Source organism: Lepidochelys kempii, chromosome 9, assembly GCF_965140265.1.
Source record: "Lepidochelys kempii isolate rLepKem1 chromosome 9, rLepKem1.hap2, whole genome shotgun sequence".
Lineage (NCBI taxonomy): Eukaryota > Metazoa > Chordata > Testudines > Cheloniidae > Lepidochelys > Lepidochelys kempii.
This window is the reverse complement of record NC_133264.1, coordinates 15,427,341-15,451,334: the sequence shown is the minus strand read 5'-3', so window position 1 is coordinate 15,451,334 and position 23,994 is coordinate 15,427,341. Positions and strand designations below refer to the sequence as shown.

The window sequence follows — 23,994 nt, the reverse complement described above, 5'->3', positions numbered from 1 at the left end:
GTTTTTTCCAAGTTCTTTAATCTAAGTAAGTGGCTATGTCAAGTGGAAAGATCCCATATAGCTGCTGCTTCTCTTATAGTAGGCAGAGGCAATGTTGTGAATGACTGTTTTTCTGCTAGTAGTTACTGGCTTCTTGGTGGCTTGTAGTTCTCAAAAGAAGCAACATCTCCTGTCAAGAATCTTTGCCCATGAGAAAATTAGACTGCTGTGCATAGCGTTTCCAAAGAAGGTAGCATCTGTCCAGCCATCTAAACGAGGACATTCTTTGTAAAATCATAATCATTTTGTTTGCCCACTAGGTTTTTCTCCTTTCCACTTTGATGTTAACAGATTTTTGAAGCATACATCTGCCCTGTCTGTGCCATTATTACTGCTTATATAGTGTATAGTTCAAGGATTTCCAAACTCTCTCCAAACATGAAGTTTCACATATTGCGATCGAAGGAGATGATCTTATCCCCAAATTATTAAACTGAGCCACAGAGAAGTAAATGATTGAAATGGTCATAGAAGCCAGGAGCCATTACTCTGGTGGAACAATCGGGTTCAGAAGCCTAACCCAATCACTGGGACATTCCCAGAAGAAAACCTGTAGGACTATATAGCTGATTTGTCTTCCTCTTACTCCCAAGGGTCACTTATTTTGATTCAGATGGCTCAGTAAGCTTTTGTCCATGAGCCAGGTTCTTGACTGAGCTCATAAATCAATCTTTAACTGTGAATATTTAAGCATACAAAGTTCAAAGGGGTCATGTAATATTGGAAGTTATGCCCATAATCTGTCTACGTACTACTAACATTTTTCTTGGCACTTGGTGTGAAAAATCTTATTCTCAGTAGTTTTCAGAGTATGAGAAACAGCTAGATTCTGGGGTTTCTGATATGATCATACCAGTTTCAAAACTCCCTTTGTGGGAAGAGCTATATCGATTAGAATAATACAGTGTCTTGGGACCAGGGTGTGGCGCCATTCACCACTTAGCTGGTGGTTCAAATCTGGTCATGGTCTGTAGTGACAAAAAGGTGTTACCCCGTTTGATGATAGCTTTGCAGTAGCCTTCCCAACAATTCTCCAGGCTGTTTGTGTTTGTGAGGAAAAAGAGGAGCTCAATCTCAATATTGCATGTTTCATAATCACCATGTACCAGATTCTGCCACACTACCCACACTGAATAGTCTCTCTCTTTGCAAGGAGCCAACTGAAGAAATGTTACTATTGGCGTAGTGACTAACTACTCACCATGAGTAAGGCTGACCTTAAACTGGTAACAAAAATGAATGCATAAGTAGATTGGGATGCCCTTATTCACAGTGAGAAGTGCCTTATTGTTCATGCAGTCCCATTGGCTACAGTTGGACAGCTCATTGCATAGGTACTATTCAGTGTGAGTAAGGGTGTTGCAATGTGGCCCTGAGGTCCTGAAATTAAGCTGGATAGTATAGCACATCTCTCCTTTCTGATCATTGCTCATTGTCGTCATTGCTGCTATGATGTAAAGAAGATCGTAATAGAGCAGGAAAGAGTGGGTAGGTTAAAGAGCCCTTCACTTTGCCAAGACAAGATATAGACTATTGGGAGTGGACATATGAGCTACTAAATTGATGCTATACCAAATTTAACTCTGAAGGCCAAGAACAGCTTTGCCCTTTGGGGCTTTTTAGATAAAATGCCTTCTGAAAGCACATTACTTAAACCTGCTTTATTTTTGTTGTTTATTTTAGGATCAGGATCCAGGCTGTCAATGAAATTGGAGCTGGACCATTTAGCCACTTCATTACGGCAAAAACCAGGCCCTTACCACCCTTACCTCCTCGGTTAGAGTGTGCTGCAGCAGGCCCTCAGAGCCTAAAGTTGAAATGGGGAGACAGCAGCTCCAAACTGCATGCTGTCGATGACATGGTATATATCTTGCAGATAGAGGACAAAACCAAAAGGTAAGAGGTGCATGTTTCTGTTCTTAAATGTTCATGACAAACGAATGAATCATGATAAGATATTTATGTGAATGAATCACAGTAAGGAATTTTGTTGTTTTCCTTATTATTTTATACCTACAGGCATATAATCCAAGTTCTGTACATATAGTTTAGCCTGCATATAAATCTGTGTGATCTCACTGTTGTCATAAACCAGTTGAACTGCAAAAGTATTTTATAGTCCACATTTAGCAAATATCCTGATTTTTTTTTCCTCCCTATGAAAACCAGTCCGTGTGTTTCAAAATCATATCTAATTTGACCCCTTCTCTGGGGATATATCCTACAATGCAGAAAGTAATGTGATATTGCACCAAAAGTGGCATTCGCATGATACTGACATGGCAATTAAGAAACTAGTCACAAGGATAACAAGTACATGAATGACAAGATAGGGGGGTGCCTTAGTCTGTAAGTGTTTCTGTGAGGCATCTAGAATATTTCTGGACACTAGAAAAATAATATAAATGTATCGGGTTGATAACTGCACATTGATTGCAAAATAAGAATGCATGGGCCTCATCCAGTATTGTTGGCTTACAAAAAACTCTTTGAAGCTTTGGGTATGCAAGAAATGCAGAATCAGGCCTTATACAGTATGTGCTTCACAAGCAGCTTTTCCTGACAAATGGAATGGATAAAGTGGGTTCTGCAGTGGTGGAAAGATATAAGACAGGGTGAGGGGAAAGACAACACACAGGTGCACTATAATAGTGGGCTCTCTTTAATGAATAAATTTAACAACATGCAGATTGGCCACAGCTAGCTCATGATTTATTAATTACATCTGGCCTTCAACCAGTTTAATCAGAAAAATAATTGACATCTAAAGCAGATAATCCTTGTACAGCTTCACACAGAGGTCCTGATCCTTAGCTGATATAAACTGGCACACTCCATTAACTTCAATGAGCTATGCTTATTTTTGCCCACTGAAGATCTTGCTCAGAAGCTCAAATTGGAAGTAATAAGACCACTATGAAAGTGACCACCCTCTCTACCATTTTGGGGATCACCCAGACCAATAAGGGGTTCTGTACCACCTGCCTTGCAGCTCTGGGTGTCTTAATGCTATGCTGTTCTGGTTCAGCGCTCTGACACCAATGATCAGCCTACAAGCATAAGGTCCCACCCTGGCTTCCACCAGCTTAGTTTCTTCTTGCAGGGTGACCTCAGCAATCTCTTCTGGTCCCAAATCCAGCTCCCCGAGTTCTTAACTACCAGACTTTTCCCCTCTAGTTCATCACTCCTGAAGGCATCAAACCTGCCCTCAATTATTAGTTCACTTTTAGCACACAAACTCCACACAGTTTGCGCAACAGATACCTTCTTGAGCTAAAAATAAACAAAAAATGTATTAATAGAAAATTCATAGATGCAAGGATGAAATACAAAAGAAAAGTAAACACAGGTTACACAGAAAATAAACATAAAGACACAATCGCGGGCTTTACACTTCTATATTAGCTAAATTCCCTTTTCTAAAACAAGTTACCAATTGCCTCTGAAGAATTTCTCAGCAGGTCCTCTGTCCTAGAAGGGATCCAGTGCTTCATGGATAGCACCCCACTTAGATACCTGGCCTTCAGTTTCTGGATAGCCTTCACTTCAAAAACCCTTTCCCTTTTAACAGTGTTAGCATTCTTTTTTTCCTTTTTCTGAGACTATGGTAATTCATGGTTAAGCAGAGCAGGGCGGGGGTTCCAGACTGGGGTTTTCTTTCCCGTTTCATTTTGTTTCAGTGTTTTCCCTTTAACTTTAATGGTCCACCATTGTCTCTTCATGACTGGACAATGCCATGTGCTTAGAGCCAGTGTCATGTAAACCCCTCATCTGAAAGGTGCTTGCTCTGCTTGATTGCCACACCACACTGCTATGAAGTGATGCTGTAGTTGCACTAAAGTTTACTCCTGCACCAAAAAATTAAAAATTCTGCAAAATTCTGCATATTTTATTTGTCAAAATAATGCAGTATAATCACACCAGTTCGAATAACTATTCAGCATTTCCTAAAGGCATGAAAGTTAAATTACAAACACTTGGTAACTAATACCCTGTATTCCAGTTATCCTGGATTTTCGTGTAAATTATATTACAGAACATCAAACAGCAAAAAAAAAAAAAAAAAAGTAAAATATCATTTTAAATTGCTCAGACTTTCACACATAAAAGTCATGCAGTTTTGCTAATCATTGTCCTGGACCTGGCTGGATACTTTGGGAAGTGCGTGCTTCTGATTGTCCTGACATTTTATTGACTGCTCGGTAAATGTTTTATTTGGCCTCAAAGTCTTTTTATTTAAACGGGTAAGTAAAATAAATCCTGAGCTGTAATCTAACCCCATTGTGCCACTTTGGCACAGGAAAAAAGTGAGAAAGCACATAGATCTTCCTAGCTGATTCCCTTACTGTCATTTATAAGGCTTTACATCACTCTGGCAATTTAGGGGCCTTAAAACTTTTACAGGCTTTATGCTCCTGGGGGAATTGACTGAGAATGGGAACAGTTAACTAACAACAGGAACATTAACAATGTTACTACGTAGGTAGGCTGCTACATTTCTGCCTCAGAGAATGAGATCAATTAACAAGCAGGCAGGCTGCTACGTTTCTGCCTCGGGGAAAGAGCCTTCCTCGTGCATAATAATAAGACCTACCCATCCACGCCCCCGGCAAGCCACTGTACCAAGCGAGAGGGACAGAGTTTCTCTTGCTTGTTAGCAGGCACGCACATCCAACCCCGCCTTCCCCCGCAGTGATTTAATCATAGAATATCAGGGTTGGAAGGGACCTCAGGAGGTCATCTAGTCTAACGCCCTGCTCAAAGCAGGACCAACACCAACTAAATCATCCCAGCCAGGGCTTTGTCAAGCCTGACCTTAAAAACTTCTAAGGAAGGAGATTCCACCACCTCCCTAGGTAACGCATTCCAGTGTTTCACCACCCTCGTAGTGAAAAAGTTTTTCCTAATATCCAATCTAAACCTCCCCCACTGCAACTTGAGACCATTACTCCTTGTTCTGTCATCTGCTACCACTGAGAACAGTCTAGAGCCATCCTCTTTAGAACCCCCTTTCACGTAGTTGAAAGCAGCTATCAAATCCCCCCTCATTCTTCTCTTCCGCAGACTAAACATCCCCAGTTCCCTCAGCCTCTCCTCATAAGTCATGTGTTCCAGTCCCCTAATCATTTTTGTTGCCCTCCACTGGACTCTTTCCAATTTTTCCACATCCTTCTTGTAGTGCGGAGCCCAAAACTGGACACAGTACTCCAGATGAGGCCTCACCAGTGTCGAACAGAGGGGAATGATCACATCTCTTGATCTGCTGGCAATGCCCCTACTTATACATCCCAAAATGCCACTGGCCTTCTTGGCAACAAGGGCACACTGTTGACTCATATCTGGCTTCTCGTCCACTGTAACCCCTAGGTCCTTTTCTGCAGAACTGCTGCCGAGCCATTCGGTCCCTAGTCTTTAGCAGTGCATTGGATTCTTCCGTCCTAAGTGCAGGACTCTGCACTTGTCCTTGTTGAACCTCATCAGATTTCTTTTGGCCCAATCCTCCAATTTGTCTAGGTCCCTCTGTATCCTATCCCTACCCTCCAGCGTATCTACCTATCCTTCCAGTTTAGTGTCATCTGCAAACTTACTGAGGGTGCAATCCACACCATCCTCCGGATCATTTATGAAGATATTGAACAAAACTGGCACCAGGACCGACCCTTGGGGCACTCCACTTGATACCGGCTGCCAACTAGACATGGAGCCATTGATCACTACCCATTGAACCCAACAATCTAGCCAGCTTTCTATCCACCTTATAGTCCATTCATCCAGCCCATACTTCTTTAACTTGGTGGCAAGAATACTGTGGGAGACAGTGTCAAAAGCTTTGCTAAAGTCAAGGAACAACACGTCCACTGCTTTTGCATCTCTGAGGCTGCTCCAGGCACACTGGAACAGACGCACTGTCTGGGCTGCCGGGGAAGAGGCACGTGTGCCCCCATAGATTTCTTTTGCATTTTTCTATGCAGGGGAACACAGAAATATGTGGGCCATATGAATTTTGCGCCCCCAGAGAAGCACAGAATTCTGTCAGGAGTAAAAGTTACAATTACAATGTTTTAAATATATATCCATGCATACGTTCATAAGCATAACCTGTATACATACAGTATCTCCTAATAACTATCAAGTGTAGGACATTACAAGCTTTTATACAAGACCTTGTTTGACATATTTATACACAATAACATTGTCTAGAACCAGTTGATTCAATTGCTTATTTTGCAGAGTTCTCACCTGCTGTTCTCCCATTGGGGTGTCTGATTCTCAGACTCACCTCCCAGATCTACTCTCTTTATGGCAACATGGTGCTAAATAAGCAACAAGAGGCATTCAATTAATCTAAATTCCCACTTGAAATAATAAGTGACAAAACAGCAGCTTCACAGCACAGTGACACTTGGCAGGAGCCCATTACCTGCAGTCACATATGATATAAAGAAACTTACTTCAAAAAAGCTTCTTCTGTTTGCCTTCACCCAACACTGAAGGTGATAAGATGATAAACCTTTAACTTGCTCTAAATCTGATTATACACAGGAGAAATAACTTGCCTTATTATTTTATTTTATTGGACCAACAGAAGTTGGTCTAATAAAAGATTACTTCACCCACCTTGTCTTTGTAAGAATAAAACATATTACTCAGGGAGTCAGGAGAGTGAGCAGCTAGATTGATTTTCATAATAGCTCCTATCACTTCTGCCCAGACCTCTTCCACTGCAAATGGTCCCTAAATACTATTCTGTGATTCTGTGCTGTGATTCTGTAAGCTCTCACAAGCTTGGGTTACAGTATAGCTTGTGTTACAGTATAGCTTGCATGGGGGACCTCCAAGATGCAGCAGGAATTATTCAAGCTTTGTCTGCACTGGAGAAAGCTACACTGATTGTTTTCCCTCAGTTAATTGAAATTTACCTCGTGTCCATGCACAAAAGTGCGTCAATTGATTTTTGGGAGGCAGTAATTAGCTTGATTCACCCCTGATAGCTATAGGACTAAGTCCTCAGGCCAGATCAGTTTTGTGCCAGCATGGATGCAACATACCCGTACAATCACTGCAATGTCAGCTATGAAAGCTTATTTCTCTCACCAATAGATGTTGGTCCAATAAAAGATATTACCTCACTCACCTTATCTATCTACATAAGTATAGTCAGCCAATGCCCTTTAGTGTGTCTTGGTCATTAAGTATAGTTCTTAGCTTTTCTATAGCAATAATGAAGCTTAACAGTTAACTTGTTTTGGAGTAAATGCTTCACTGATTTCAAGACATGATGAAACAAGATACTTGGAACTCTTTCGGCACTGATGAATGTAGTGGTTTAAAAAGGTGTGCACATCGCAAATGTACCTGCCACATTTCTCATTTGTTCTTCATTATGTGACATTTAGGAAGATCAGATTAGCATCTTTTGTCTTCTCTGTTTTGTGCAGCCTTCAGTGGAAATGAAGAAAAGTCTGTTTTTGGCAAGCACAGTACATTGCGAACATTGGGAGCACTTGGCTTTTATGTAAGGCCAACTTTATAGCTTTTAATGAGAGGACAGATGTTGCAGTGGTTTGGGTTAAAACTTCAATTAGATTGATGGGTATTAAAGCACCCTCCCTTGTAAGGATATAGCCTCTACCTAGATAAAGGGATTCTGTGAACATGCCCTGGATTTTTTGCTGAGTATTGTTTTGGGTAAAGTTGTGGGTTGGGAGGGAGGGAAAACTGACATATCCAGAAACTGAAAACAGGCAAGAACAGAGAGAGAGGCTGAGGTAAAATCAAGAAAGTCAAGCAGTAACCTGTGAGCACAGTGTATGACCCTGGAAAAAGCTAGAAAGAGATCTTTTGGGTTGGTGTTGACTAAAGAGGATTGTATCTGTAAGTTAAGAAACTGCTCCTTTTGTTCTTGGTTCCTTCTGAGTTGGAGAAGGAGGACTTTGTATTAAGGCTGCCAACTTTCTAATCACACAAAACCAAACACCCTGTCTGAGGCCCTGCCACAGCCTTGCCCCTTCTTTGACGCTCTACCCGCCAGTCACTCCATCCCCCTCCCTCCGTCGCTCACCCTCCACCACTCTCACTCACTTTCACTGGGCTGGGGCAGGGGTTTCAGGTGCAGGAGGGGATGAGGGCTCCAGCTGGGGCGGGGGGGGAGGTGGGCTCTGGGGTGGGTCCAGAAATGAGGGGTTCAGGGTGCGGGAAGGAGATCTGGGCTTGGGCAGGGAGTTGGGGTGTGGGAGGGGGTAAGGGCTCTGGCTGGGGGCTGTTCTGGGGTGGGGCCGGAGATGAGGGTTTTGCACTGCAGGAGGGGGCTCCAGGCTGGGGCTGAGGGGTTCGGCGTGCGGGAAGGGGGTTCAGGGAACTTTGTATGTTCTTTGTAAATAAACAAGATGGCATCAAAGAAAATACCAGACTGCATTAATTTCCACTTCCAACTAGAACATCTCCAGGGTCCTGAATAGGGTGACCAGATTTCCCAATTTTTAGTTCTTTGTCCTGCGTCCCGACCGATGCATGGATGGGACACCATTTGTCGTGATATTGTGGCTTTGGCCGCTCCAGCGGTTTTTTGTTTTGTTTTGCTTCCCCCATGTGTCCCGATATTTTGTCCGTTTCATCTGGTCACCCGAGTCCTGAACTTTGACTAGTTGCTGAGGTCAAAAAGGGTTAACATCCCCTGTACTGGTGGCTCAAAATACTTACAAGACCTAGTCCTGAAATGACCAAATAAACAAATCCATTAATTGCAGATTACTTTCAGTTATTTCTATGTTTATTTTAGCAATGATATATACAGTAATAAAAATGTATTTTATAACTTTGTGCAGATAGATAAATCCACTAGAATATGAAATGAACATTAGGAATAATTTATACATATGTTTTAAAAGAAAGTCATTGGCAAGCATGGTGTGACAGAGTGCTGGGCAACAGCAACTTATTCAGTACTCTGGTTGCTTCAGCTCCAATTAGTTGCTCTGGAGCAGTGGTTTTCAACCCGATCTCCTTAACAGAGGTTAAGGATCCCTTGGATCCCTCCACTCCTGAATGCCAGGGAGAAGAAGCCTAGGTGTGGTTTGGAGGGTTGGGAGAGCCCAGGGCCCCATGTAATCAGGGAGATACGGGGAGACTACACACTCCACCACAAGTAAGAAGGGAGAGAATGGGGAATGCAGCTCCCAGGATGCCCATGGTGTGAAGACTTGTGGGCTGAAACAGAGCTGTGGGGACAACCTACCCCCCCCCCCCGTGGCTTCTGTGAGAAAAGAGGGGAGAATGAGCAGACCCCACAAGAGGGACTTGAATGATTACCCTAGGGAGGAGGGAGATCCCCACAGGGGAAGTGAGGAAGAGCATGGGGGAAGAAAAAAACCTTCCTGTCAGGTAAGGGAGTAGGGGATAGGTGTGTGATGGAGTGCTGGGCAACAGCAGCTGATCCAGCACTCTGGTCACTGCAACTCCAATTAGTTGCTCTAGAGTAGTCTTGATTAAGAAGAGCTGTGCCTAATTGATTAATTGGGATGGGCTGAGGAGAGCTGAGAGGCCCAGTAGCCCATTAGGCTGAAGATAGGAAGGATGTGCAAAGGTGTGGGGAGAGGGTGCAGGCTTTCAGAGTCAGAGCCCAGAGGAGAAGATCCCTTCTGTCTCTCCCCTCCTTGGCCAAAGCAGCTAAGGACTGTATGTTGTTGTAAATATGGGGCAGCACAAGTATGTAAAGGTAGTGGGGGAACACTGTGAAATAAACCACAAGAAGGTCTCTAAGTTGTTTGTGACTCGAAAAGAAACAGGAGCAGGACCCCCAACCTATCATAGATGGGTAATAAGTAGGGTCCTACCAAATTCACGATCAATTTTGGTCTATTTCACGGTGACAGGATTTTAAAAAATGTAAATTTCACAGTTTCAGACACTTAAATCTGAAATGTCACGGTGTTATAACTGGGGGAATCCCAAACGAAAGGGGTTTATGTGAGGGTCACACGGCTATTCTGGGGGAGTTGTGGTATTGCCGCCCTTACTTCTGTGCTATTCCTGGCAGCTGAGCTGCCTTCAGAGCTGGGTGCCCACACACCCACAGCCAGCCGAAGGCCCCTTTATCTCCTGAGCACCAGGGCACTGGGCCTGGAACTGGGGAGGGGCAGGGCTGGGGGTGCCCTGGCCAAGTGCACCTACCAAATGCCAGGCTCCAGCTGCAGGTCCTGGAGGGGCCATTGAGGGATGGGACTTCCTCTTCCCCTGCAGGGGCCACTCCTGGGGGCAGGTCAGACCCAGGTCCAGGAACCTCCCGCGGCTGCCCTGAAGGCAGCACCACTGCCCGCAGCGGTGCAGAAATAAGGGGGGCATGGTATGGTATTTTGCCACTTTTACTTTTGTGCTGCTGCTGGCTATAGCACTGCCTTCAGAGCTGGGCAGTCAGCCAGCGTCCACCATTCTCCAGCCGCCGAGCTCTGATGGCAGCACTGAAGGAAAAGTGGCAACGCAACCCCCCCCCACAATAGCCTTGTGACCCCCCCACAGCTTCCTTTTTGGATTGGGACCCCCAGTTTGAGAAATGCTGGCCTCCCCCTATGAAATCTGAATGATATAAGGTAAAAGTACACAAAAGACCAGATTTCACAATCTGTGACGGGTTTTGCATGGCCGTGAATTTGGTAGGGCCCTAGTAATAAGTAATGCTTTTTAAAAGTCTGCATTTCGAGTTTTCAACTAAAATGCCAGTGACTATTCTCAGAAGGCCAAATGAACCAATCAGACTGTAAGGGCTAGTCTACACAGGAAGATTGGCTGGAATTACTATTGTAGAATAACTATTCCAGAATAACAGGTTTCAGAGGAACAGCCGTGTTAGTCTGTATTCGCAAAAAGAAAAGGAGTACTTGTGGCACCTTAGAGACTAACCAATTTATTTGAGCATGAGCTTTTGTGAGCTACAGCTCACTTCATCAGATGTAGATTCACCAGAATAGCTCCTCATGTAGATACTCTTATTCTGGAATAGCTATTGTTCTTTAAATTTACACCCGAATTTATTCTGGAATAACTTCCCCATGTAGATAAGCACTAAGATAAGAAGTTAAACTGTAATACTTTCACTGTAAACTATATATACATAAATGGCTAAGTAGAACACTATTAATAGTAGTAGTTTGCTTTAAAAATATACAAAGATGATTTGTGTGTTTATTGAACCATTACAAACATTTTACTAGACTGTAGGTATTTGCACTGTTCAAGGGCTATATAATCTTTAACAAATGGAAAATGCATAATTTATCCAAAAAAATAGCATTCACCTAACCTCTGTAAACAGTGCTTATGCAATGACAACACATGTTATTTGCACTGTGTGCCTCTCTTGGTATGGAGCCTGGATTTACATGCCCTGTGTTTCCCACAAGAGATACATGCTCCATCATGGAAATTAGAGTCTGTGGATGAAATCCTGACTCTCCTAAAGTCATTTGGAGTTTTGCCATTGACTTCATTGGGTCTGGAACTTCACCCTATGGCTTTCTTATGATGCTGCATCATACCTAACTTTAAACATTAGTAAAATGCTTCAGCAAGACTTGCAAACAAAAGAGCCATTGTAATTTTTTTATTCCACCTCACCAAAACTCTGTTTAAAGTAGCAATCTGTTACTCAGAGAGTAGACAGACCATGTGGTATGTGGGTCACTCCCCACCTTTGTTAATAGTAATTACTAAACACTAGAGTCATTTCAGAAGATAAAACCCATATGATTATCCCATCCTCCGTGGATCCCATCCATCCTTACTGGAAAAAATTTCAAAATGTGAGGCATGCTTCCTGGGAGCACAGAAGAATCCCTAGTAGATCTAGAGAGACTTCTCAGTTGTTCTCTAGAGTTTCTAGCTGTTAAATTTATGAAGAAAATATTCCAAATATGAAGGAAGTGTAAATGATAAAGAGGTATCTGCCTGAGTTTGCAGAGAGTCTGAGTAACTCTGAGATGTGAACTTCCCAGTTCATTTCAGTGGTTGCCAACTCAGATGCCAGAGACACTTTCAGTTTCATGATTGTAAGTATTTCACTGTTCGTTAAAACATGTAAGAAAGAAGAGAAAGTATCATAAAGATTTACACTAATGTGTCCTACAGTGGAGGTGACGTGAAGGACTAGAAAGAAGGGAGATGTTAAACACCTACACATCTTAATTTATATAGCAGAAAGCAGGGCTGCAACTGTGATCATTTTTCTGAAGAGGGCCTCGGTTTTCAGAAGTTTAGGAAATATGTCTTGCCATATTGAAGATACATGCATTTCTTCAGAATTGTTATAACATTCTGCCACGAGGTCACTTTCTGATTTCTCGCTCTATCTTAGACAATGAGAACAAAGTTTCACTGACTTTGTGCAAATTGAGTTTAAAATAAGTATATCTGTCCCATGTGTCCAACACATTCTCTGAGTAGAAAAGGCTGCACCCTTATAAGTGTTGTGGTCGGGTTTAAGTAGCATAGTCCCTAGTGAAGGAACAGAACTATGATATCCCATTCTTCTAAGAAATGGTCAGTTTTCTTCTACAGCATGTCAGCTTTAAAATAAAATCTGTGTTCACTACCCATAATGTACATGAGAGAAAGAATAGAAATACTGTAGAAATAGACCCAGATAGATGCATTGCTAAACATTTCTCCCTTTGTCTGATCACTAACATAAATTTTGTAGTTACTGCAGGTGTCAAGCGGTTGAATTAGAAAATTGTTCACTCTCTTAATTTAACTAAGACAATTTACACCCAGTCTAGCCGCAATTATGATTTACATCTGGCCTACTGAGTTGTAAAATGTATTCAAAATATAATAATAGCTAAATGAACATTAGTGCAAAAAATGCATGGAAGATTCTCAGGGTGGAAAAGAAGATGATAAAAGGAAATTCACAATTAAGACTGAGACATATGCGTGCTCCTGTTTAGTCTCCAGTACCTAAACTTGACAGGAAGTCAACATTCAGAAAGTCTTTAAGGTCTCAGGCATCCTGTTCTACTTCTGTACTTGTCTGTTGTACAGATGGCTGTTGTTATATGACATACTGGTACATATTTGTTAGGACAGCGTCCAAAGCCTCCAATCAGGATTGGGGCCCCTTTCTGTTGATGCTGTCCAAACACAGAAAAGATGAGATCCCTGCCCTGAAGGTCTTAAAATCTGAGGAATATTTAGATACATTTCACCTCTATTTCCCTTCTTTTCTTGCTTTTAGTCACTACTTTAATATTGTTTTAGTGGATGTGAGTCATTTACACATGTCTTACCTGATGAGACAAAGGGAGGGGAGAGGGATAAGTGTGTTAGACGTCTAAGGTAAAATATTCTCTATATTAGGATTCTTCTGAGGTGCAGGATTATCTACTTCCCCGGTGGGAGTCTCAAAGAATTCCTAATTTAATAAATTTTTCTCACTGAGCTAAGTAAAATTGAACACACAGGATCAAATTCTGCTTTCCGTCTCACTGGTGAGCATCTTTAATAACTCCAGTGACTTCAGTGGTGTAACTTTGGGCTTGTCTACGCTTACCAGGGGATTGACATGCAGCGATCAATGCATCGACGGTTGATTTAGTGGGTCTAGTGAAGACCTGCTAAATCGACCGCAGATTGCTCTCCCGTCGACTCCTATACTCCATCTGAATGAGAAGCACAAGGGGAGTCAACGGGAAAGCATCTCCCATCGACATAGTGTAGTGTGGACCCCGCGGTAAGTAGATCTAAGTACATCGACCTCAGCTATGTGTAATTTAGATCGATCTCCCCCCATAGTGTAGACAAGGATTTAGTGTGCTGGTATAACCAAGTATAAATAAGAATAGAGTCTAGCCCACAGTCTGCTGCAACATAATAAAAGATGGTTTCTGTGCATCTGCAGTAGCCACATTTGAAAGATAATATCTTGTCCATTTCAAAACAAATTTTTATTCAGAATACCTACTAGCTCCAGATCAGAGTGAGTGGCAAATAGTTCCCTAATGTGTCTCTATTTTAGTTAGTTCTAGCTTCACTCTGCGAGGTTGGTATGCTAGAAATCAACTTAGCTTTCTGAATTAGCTTGTCTATATGTACTATGGAGCACCATAATTTCAGTCAACAATTATGAACGTGGCATCAAATGAGATTTAATTACAAGGATTATAGAACTATCAGTTACTATTATGCTAGGAAAATAACTAACAGTACTGAGAATGACATGAAAATTCACATATGTATGTGATGAGTCATTGATGCTATCAAATGTTAGTGAAATAAAAGACAGTGTAGTAAGTCTGTTGTAACTTATTTCTGTTGTTATTAATTCTTGTATGGCCAATATAGACCAGGTTATTGTTGACCTAATTGACCTGTTATCTCTAAAGGTAATAGTGTTGATGTAGTATACTTAGATTGTGTAGAACATTTGACTTGGTACAGCATGACATATCAGTTAAAAAACTGTATATGATATAAAATTGGACACATTAAATGGATTAAAAACTGGCTAACCTATAGGTCTCAAAATAGAACAGGGAATCATCATTGAGTCAGTGCGTTTCAAGTGGGGTCCTGCAGGGATCTGTTCTTGACCTTGCATTATTTAATATTTTTTAAAATGACATGAAAGAAAATGTAAAATCATCACTGAAAAAGTTTGCAGATGATGCTAAAATTGGGGGAGTGGTAAATAATGAAGAGGACAAGTCACTGATACAGAGTGATCTTGATCACTTGGTAAAGTGGGTTCAAGCAAACAATATGTGCTTTAATATAGGCAAATGTAAATCTATACATCTAGGAACAAAGAATGTAGGCCATACTTACAGGATAGGCAACTCTATCTTAGGAGGCTGTGACTCTGAAAAAGATTTGGGGGTCCTGGGGGATAATCAGCTGAACGTGAGCTCTCAGTAAAATGCTGTGGCCAAAAGGGCTCATGGGATCGTTGGATGCACAAATGCGGGGGTGGGGGGATGTCCTTGAGTAGAACAGAGATTGTTTTTCCTCTGTATTTGACATTGGTGCAACAATTGCGGCAATACTGGGTCCGGTTTTGGTGTCCACAGTTCAAGAAGGATGTTGATAAATTGGAGGGGGTTTGGAGAAGAGCCATGAGAATAATTAAAGGATTAGAAAGCATGCAGTGATAGACTCAAGTAGAAAGAAAAGGAGGACTTGTGGCACCTTAGAGACTAACCAATTTATTAGAGCATAAGCTTTCGTGAGCTACAGCTCACTTCCTCAGATGCATATCGTGGAAACTGCAGCAGGCTTTATATATACACAGAGAATATGAAACAATACCTATTCCCACCCCACTGTCCTGCTGGTAATAGCTTATCTAAAGTGATTTCCAGCACAAATCCAGGTTTTCTCACCCTCCACCCCCCCACACAAATTCACTCTCCTGCTGGTGATAGCCCATCCAAAGTGACAACTCTTTACACAATGTGCATGACAATCAAGCTGGGCTATTTCCTGCATAAATCCAGGTTCTCACATCCCCCCCACCCCCATACACACACAAACTCACTCTCCTGCTGGTAATAGCTCATCCAAACTGACCACTCTTCAAGTTAAAATCCAAGTTAAACCAGAACATCTGGGGGGGGGGGGTAGGAAAAAACAAGAGGAAACAGGCTACCTTGCATAATGACTTAGCCACTCCAAGTCTCTATTTAAGCCTAAATTAATAGTATCCAATTTGCAAATGAATTCCAATTCAGCAGTTTCTCGCTGGAGTCTGGATTTGAAGTTTTTTTGTTTTAAGATAGCGACCTTCATGTCTGTGATCGCGTGACCAGAGAGATTGAAGTGTTCTCCGACTGGTTTATGAATGTTACAATTCTTGACATCTGATTTGTGTCCATTTATTCTTTTACGTAGAGACTGTCCAGTTTGACCAATGTACATGGCAGAGGGGCATTGCTGGCACATGATGGCATATATCACATTGGTGGATGTGCAGGTGAATGAGTCTCTGATAGTGTGGCTGATGTTATTAGGCCCTGTGATGGTGTCCCCTGAATAGATATGTGGGCACAGTTGGCAACGGGCTTTGTTGCAAGGATAAGTTCCTGGGTTAGTGGTTCTGTTGTGTGGTATGTGGTTGTTGGTGAGTATTTGCTTCAGGTTGCGGGGCTGTGTGTAGGCAAGGACTGGCCTGTCTCCCAAGATTTGTGAGAGTGTTGGGTCATCCTTTAGGATAGGTTGTAGATCCTTAATAATGCGTTGGAGGGGTTTTAGTTGGGGGCTGAAGGTGACGGCTAGTGGCGTTCTGTTATTTTCTTTGTTAGGCCTGTCCTGTAGTAGGTAACTTCTGGGAACTCTTCTGGCTCTATCAATCTGTTTCTTTACTTCTGCAGGTGGGTATTGTAGTTGTAAGAAAGCTTGACAGAGATCTTGTAGGTGTTCGTCACAAAGTCACAAAGTTCAGCCACCAGGTTAGCCGTGACATTATCGGGGATAGTGTTCTTGACGGCTTGTAGTCCATCTTTGTGTGGAATGTTGGTGAAATTGTGGAAAAGCAGCATCACTTGCCCCATAACCTCAGCCATGCGGAACGCAATGCCATCCACAGCCTCAGAAACAACTCTGACATCATAATCAAAAAGGCTGACAAAGGAGGTGCTGTTGTCGTCATGAATAGGTCGGAATATGAACAAGAGGCTGCTCGGCAGCTCTCCAACACGAGTTTCTACAAGCCATTACCCTCTGATCCCACTGAGAGTTACCAAAAGCAACTACAGCATTTGCTCAAGAAACTTCCTGAAAAAGCACAAGATCAAATCCGCACAGACACACCCCTGGAACCCCGACCTGGGATATTCTATCTACTACCCAAGATCCATAAACCTGGAAATCCTGGGCGCCCCATCATCTCAGGCATTGGCACCCTGACAGCAGGATTGTCTGGCTATGTAGACTCCCTCCTCAGGCCCTATGCTACCAGCACTCCCAGCTACCTTCGAGACACCACTGACTTCCTGAGGAAACTACAATCCATCGGTGATCTTCCTGATAACACCATCCTGGCCACTATGGATGTAGAAGCCCTCTACACCAACATTCCACACAAAGATGGACTACAAGCCGTCAAGAACACTATCCCCGATAATGTCACGGCTAACCTGGTGGCTGAACTTTGTGACTTTGTCCTTACCCATAACTACTTCACATTTGGGGACAATGTATACCTTCAGATCAGCGGCACTGCTATGGGTACCCGCATGGCCCCACAGTATGCCAACATTTTTATGGCTGATTTAGAACAACGCTTCCTCAGCTCTCGTCCCCTAAAGCCCCTACTCTACTTGCGCTATATTGATGACATCTTCATCATCTGGACCCATGGAAAAGAAGCCCTTGAGGAATTCCACCATGATTTCAACAATTTCCATCCCACCACCAACCTCAGCCTGGTCCAGTCCACACAAGAGATCCACTTCCTGGACACTACAGTGCTAATAAACAATGGTCACATAAACACCACCCTATACCGGAAACCTACTGACCGCTATTCCTACCTGCATGCCTCCAGCTTTCACCCTGACCACACCACACGATCCATCGTCTACAGCCAAGCTCTGCGATACAACCGCATTTGCTCCAACCCCTCAGACAGAGACGAACACCTACAAGATCTCTGTCAAGCTTTCTTACAACTACAATACCCACCTGCAGAAGTAAAGAAACAGATTGATAGAGCCAGAAGAGTTCCCAGAAGTTACCTACTACAGGACAGGCCTAACAAAGAAAATAACAGAACGCCACTAGCCGTCACCTTCAGCCCCCAACTAAAACCCCTCCAACGCATTATTAAGGATCTACAACCTATCCTAAAGGATGACCCAACACTCTCACAAATCTTGGGAGACAGGCCAGTCCTTGCCTACACACAGCCCCGCAACCTGAAGCAAATACTCACCAACAACCACATACCACACAACAGAACCACTAACCCAGGAACTTATCCTTGCAACAAAGCCCGTTGCCAACTGTGCCCACATATCTATTCAGGGGACACCATCACAGGGCCTAATAACATCAGCCACACTATCAGAGGCTCATTCACCTGCACATCCACCAATGTGATATATGCCATCATGTGCCAGCAATGCCCCTCTGCCATGTACATTGGTCAAACTGGACAGTCTCTACGTAAAAGAATAAATGGACACAAATCAGATGTCAAGAATTGTAACATTCATAAACCAGTCGGAGAACACTTCAATCTCTCTGGTCACGCGATCACAGACATGAAGGTCGCTATCTTAAAACAAAAAAACTTCAAATCCAGACTCCAGCGAGAAACTGCTGAATTGGAATTCATTTGCAAATTGGATACTATTAATTTAGGCTTAAATAGAGACTTGGAGTGGCTAAGTCATTATGCAAGGTAGCCTGTTTCCTCTTGTTTTTTCCTACCCCCCCCCCCCAGATGTTCTGGTTTAACTTGGATTTTAACTTGAAGAGTGGTCAGTTTGGATGAGCTATTACCAGCAGGAGAGTGAGTTTGTGTGTGTATGGGGGTGGGGGGGATGTGAGAACCTGGATTTATGCAGGAAATAGCCCAGCTTGATTGTCATGCACATTGTGTAAAGAGTTGTCACTTTGGATGGGCTATCACCAGCAGGAGAGTGAATTTGTGTGGGGGGGTGGAGGGTGAGAAAACCTGGATTTGTGCTGGAAATCACTTTAGATAAGCTATTACCAGCAGGACAGTGGGGTGGGAATAGGTATTGTTTCATATTCTCTGTGTATATATAAAGCCTGCTGCAGTTTCCACGATATGCATCTGAGGAAGTGAGCTGTAGCTCACGAAAGCTTATGCTCTAATAAATTGGTTAGTCTCTAAGGTGCCACAAGTCCTCCTTTTCTTTTTGCGAATACAGACTAACACGGCTGCTACTCTGAAAGACTCAAGTAGGTCACTCTTGAGTAGGATAAGTAGGTTAGTTTAACAAAGGGAAGGTTAAGGAGTGACTTGATCACAGTCTGTAAGTACCTACATGTGGAACAAATATTTGATAATGGGCTTTTCAGTCTAGCAGATAAAGATATAACAGGTTCCAGTGACTGGAAGTTGAAGTGCTAGACAAATTCAGATTGGAAATAAAGCATCAAATTTTAACAGTGAGGGTAATTAACCATTGGAGTAATTTACCATAGGTTGTGGTGGATTCTCCATCACTGACAATTTTAAAAATCAAGACTGGAATTTTTTTGAAGGTAGGCTGTAGTTCAAAAGGAATTGTTTTCGGGAAGTTCTATGGCCTACATTATATAGGAAGTCAGACTAGGTGATCACAGTGGTTCCTTCTGGCCTTGGAAATCTATGAATCTATGCTTAAATATTATTTTGTTTCTCTTCATACCTGTAATGCTACTCTTTACCAGAAAGTTGGAATCAGCATTTAATCCATCACTAGCATGCAGAGAGACCTGGTCTCCATTCTCTCCCTACTTCTTACTTACACAAAGCTCCCACTTGACTTCAGTGGGAGGTTTGCTTGCATAGAGGATGTAGGATAGGACTCTGTTTGTCATTAAAGTAGACTGGCTAACAGTACATGAAATAGAGAGCCTCACTGTCTCTAAGTCTTTTTAATCTAATGGTTCTGAAACAGGGAAATAGAAAATAAAATAAATGTTAGCTAATTCTGAGAATAGGGAATTTCCAGTTCCAGTCGCAGTGTGAGCAGAGAAGGTGGGCTGTATGCAAACCCACCCACTCCCTATGGCGATTTCCAAGAGCGTAAATGATTATGCAGGGCCTCAGCACTAAGGGGCAGTGTAAGAAAACAATTGGAACCTTCCCTCTGTCAGGCAGCCCATAAAAGCACTATCTGGCAGAGCAGTGTAGCTGAGGCAGTTGGAAGATGCCTTAACTCAGTTCATCTATGCCTACAGGACTCTTATAAAGCACCAAACATAAATCAGAGCTCTCCCAAACGTTGTAAACTGCATGGGAGGATGTTGGTACGGCTGGCTGTCACTCCACAGGGTAAATTCTTCCCTGGGATGCAGAGGCCTCCTAATGCAAGCTCTTCTAGTTTACATGCATACACTGTGCTATAGCTGTCTTCCACCCAGTGCCTCCAAGTCATTAGAAAAGTGGCACATAGCCATAAGTATGGGTTACAATATTGTCAGATGCTGCTGCATATGAAAGGCTGACCCACAGAATGCAGGTTAGATCCGAATCTTTTGACAACATGGGTTTACTCTGCAGAGCCTATCAACATGGATCTCCTGCAAATCACTTGATTTGTAAAGTACAGTCAATGACTAAGCAGAAGAAAGGAAATATTTTTTCCTATTTCTCTTTTTATCTTTCTTTCTCTTTTGATTGATCTTTGTCTTTGTATACTGAAGGAAGAAGCACTTGATTATATTAGCTGGGTAGAATGGTATGGTTGTAAATATCTGCCTATTTTAATAGGAGACATTACTTGTTTATATGGATCCGTTTAAAAAAATGCTATTTAGAAAAACGAGTGAGGGGCTTTGTTTTCGAGCACACTTTTAAACTGGAATACTGTGCACTAGCTCTTTCATTTAGGTTACTTGGAAGAAAACATTTGTTTAGGTTACGGAATTGCTGGGCCAGTGCTAACAGAATTAGGAGTAGTGCTAAACTCATTGGGATCAGATACGAACTATTTTCTCCAATAACAGTATATAACGCTGATGAAACCAGCACAAATTAAGTTCAAAAAATGTATTTACAGTTAATCTGCTGTTGACTTCAGTGATTTCTCTAGGTTTTAAAAAATTTGGTACCACTCAGACAGTAAACTTTGACAAAACAGCCAAAACAAAACCATATTTAAATACTGTGTTCACTTCTGCTCTTAAATCTCTGGCATTTTCCAGACAAGTTGGTCAACTCAATGCTTAGGATGATATGTGTGCATGCCCATATACACATCATGTATAGATGAATTCTGTCTGTCTAGGTACTGATTAATTATGGGTCATACTGGAGGGCTATGACTAGGGTGCCAGGGGATATATAGATGCAACACATTTCCCAGCTGTTCCCAGCTCATGGGGCTCCGCAGGCTGCAAATTTAAATCTGCCCTACCTTTCTGAAACCCTCACTAGGAAGGTGTTTAAAATAACACTTGCCCTCATATTTCTGGTGCATCAGCCCCCATGGTCTCAGGAGAGACAAAATGACACTTTCTCACATCAATGGGAGAGATGTTCAGTTGAAGACTGGAAGGGGCTAAACCTCCAGACCAACTGTGGCTGGAAATAGGCAGGATTTGAATGTCCGTCATGATGCAGAGTTGTGCGTGAGGAATGACTTCATGCTGACGGAAGCCTAGAGGTGAGGGTCTATCAGCACTTTGGGGTCAGGTCCTAAGCTCATGTGACTGGATGTAGCACCATTGACTTCAGTGGAGCAGCACCCATTTTGATCAGCTGAGAATCTGGCTTCTGTTTTTCCAATTCAAGCCCTGCAAAGAACTTGATGTTCTCTTACTCCTCCGGTGAACTGTGTTCCTATTTTGCAGCTTCCTAGGTGCTGCCTCACAGTGTGTGGAACTGCTGGTGGGAAAAGAAAATCACAAAAACAGATGAGGGTTTGATGTGCTCTGTAAACAGAGTAGAGGAGCTATCTATAAAAAAAAAACTAAGTGGAAGGCGGGGGTGGTAATTGTGCAGAAAACAGGGACATTTTTACTGTTGTGATAATCCTGCTTTATTAAGCCATTAACCGCTGTTGATTCATGAAATGCATGAACCTTGGTTTTACATTAGGCAGTTGCTGTTTTTGTGGAGAAAAAAGCCTCAGGTTGCCAGGTTAAATTTCTCTTCAGCCCATTGATATTGCAGAGCACCATATTTTTCAGCAAGACAGTAAAGCATCAGGCTTCTATTTATGCCATTGTACTTTGCTCGAGATTGCTCTCTTATTTAGTGCTGTGCATTGGATTTTTCTTTTAAATGAAGTTGTTGGGACATTCAAATGTGTTTCCAAAATCTAAGCAAAACCCAAAGAGAACCAGCTGATTAAACTGTGTTGAGGACTTGTGAATGAACATTCATAATCCTCTGTTTGATTGGAAGGGCTTGAAGTGGGGGTAATAAAATAGCTGTGACATACCTACCATTTCCCAGAAAGATCTTTATTGAGGAGAAAAGAGTATTGATGAGAAAATCAGAGCAATGATCTCTCCCGAACAATTTTTCTAGGACACCCTGTTCTCTCTTTTCATCTATGTAAATAAATAAATGACTTCTGTGTTTGACAGAATGTCAGGGAGAATCATTCAAGCTGATAAAGTAAGAAGATGGGGGGAATTTCTGGGGGATGTCTCCTTCACTAGACAAAGTCACTTTTGTTTTCAGGTTTTGGCACTTATTGAGTGGGAGGGAGTACTACCTCAAGTTAAAATGTAGTCTTAATACTAATGGTTCACTCTTGCATGGTGTGATCTTCCGACGGTAAACACAATGCTGTTGGGATCTTTTACTGAACCATTGAACAAAATGGCAGCAAAGTTGACCACCATCCCCACACACACATCACAGAGCAAAGCCTGACTTTAAGCTTCACAGCTTGCAGACTTCAAAGTCTCAGGCTGAGGGGGGAATAAGCCTCATGGAACCAGAGGTTTCTCAAACCTCACAGACTAATTTTTGGGTTCACATAGATGGTCCACCCAGATTTTTTGAGCCATTTTTTCCTCTGTAATTTAAACCTGTGTTTATTTTTCAAGGGTGGGTTACAGCATTTACATTCTTTCAGCCAATTTATAACCCATATGGGGCAATGTTCATAACTACACCAATCTGAGTTAAAGGTTTTCAGAGAAACATGCTTCATTAACATCCTTACATTCCCTTCAACTGCTAATTTTGTTGATCTATCAAGCAATCCAATTTGTCCAATAAGATAGTGAGCCCACCTTGGCTGAGATTTCTCTCTACCTTTATCCTGGCCTGAGCAAGCAGATTTGGGTGGGACTTGGGGGAACCAGTGAAAACAAACTTATAGTTCTCCTGGGCAAGTGCATGTAGTCATGCAGGGGAAACTCAGTCTCTGGAATTGTGCATCCAGTGCTTGTATGTGTTTCCCATCTCTCATGACAAAGTCATCAGATAGCATAAATTTTTTAGATATGTTTTCTTTATTAAGTATGTTTTCAGAAGCCAATTTGCATTTTAATTGCTTTTGTTTAAATGAGAAATGTTCATACAAAAGGAAAAGCCGGGGTATTTGTCGGCGCCTGCTGATGATGATGATCGGTTTATGTTGGTGCTCATAATGTACCCTGGAATCATCCATGAAGGAAGATTCACTGCTCAGAGCTGCTCTCTGTCCAAGGACAGGCAGATAAATGGGTAGAGGTTAGAAGAAGGGGAAGAACAGAGAAGACTTTTTTATGTCTAAATCACACCCATTCTCGCTAGGCAGTCTTTAAGAGAGTCTCAAATGCAGACAAGATGGGGGCCTGGGAGATGGGTGCAGGACTGTTGTCTCATGCACCGGGGGCTGTGTGGAAAAAGGCATGGAAGGGATTGTGCAAGAAGCAGAGAAATGAGCATACAACAAGGGTTGGAATGTCAGGAGTAAAGGGGACAGGGGCAATGTGAAGTTCACCAAGGAGGACAAGCTGGGAGCTTATATAGAGCTCAAGGAGCTTAACATTATTTTAAACTAGCTATAGATTTTAAAAGGGTTCACTAGCAACAGTCAGAATGAAAATAAGTTAATCTTATCTTTAATAATCATTAACTGGCTATACAACACAGGAACATACAATCAGTGGTGTCTGACAGAAGTGTGTACTTTGTAAATGCATAGAATAGCTTACAATGCATGATGTAGTATGATTCCAAATATGTGCAATCCAGTGCAATCATTATCCAGGGAATACTCCCATAGGCATTCCCCTAGGAGTTCTGCTTGAGTAGGGACTGCAGAACATGTCTCTCAGATATTA

General features: G+C 42.3%; 1 protein-coding gene across 3 annotated transcripts in view; it reads left to right on the top strand.

Moving 5' to 3' along the window:
- Positions 1 to 23,994, top strand: part of FNDC3B (fibronectin type III domain containing 3B) — a 358,046-nt gene that overhangs the window by 300,318 nt on the left and 33,734 nt on the right. For all 3 annotated transcript variants that reach the window (XM_073359377.1, XM_073359376.1, XM_073359375.1), the window contains one exon: positions 1,723 to 1,935. In XM_073359377.1, coding sequence (XP_073215478.1) covers positions 1,723 to 1,935 — 213 coding nt within the window. The remainder of the gene's footprint in view (positions 1 to 1,722; positions 1,936 to 23,994) is intronic.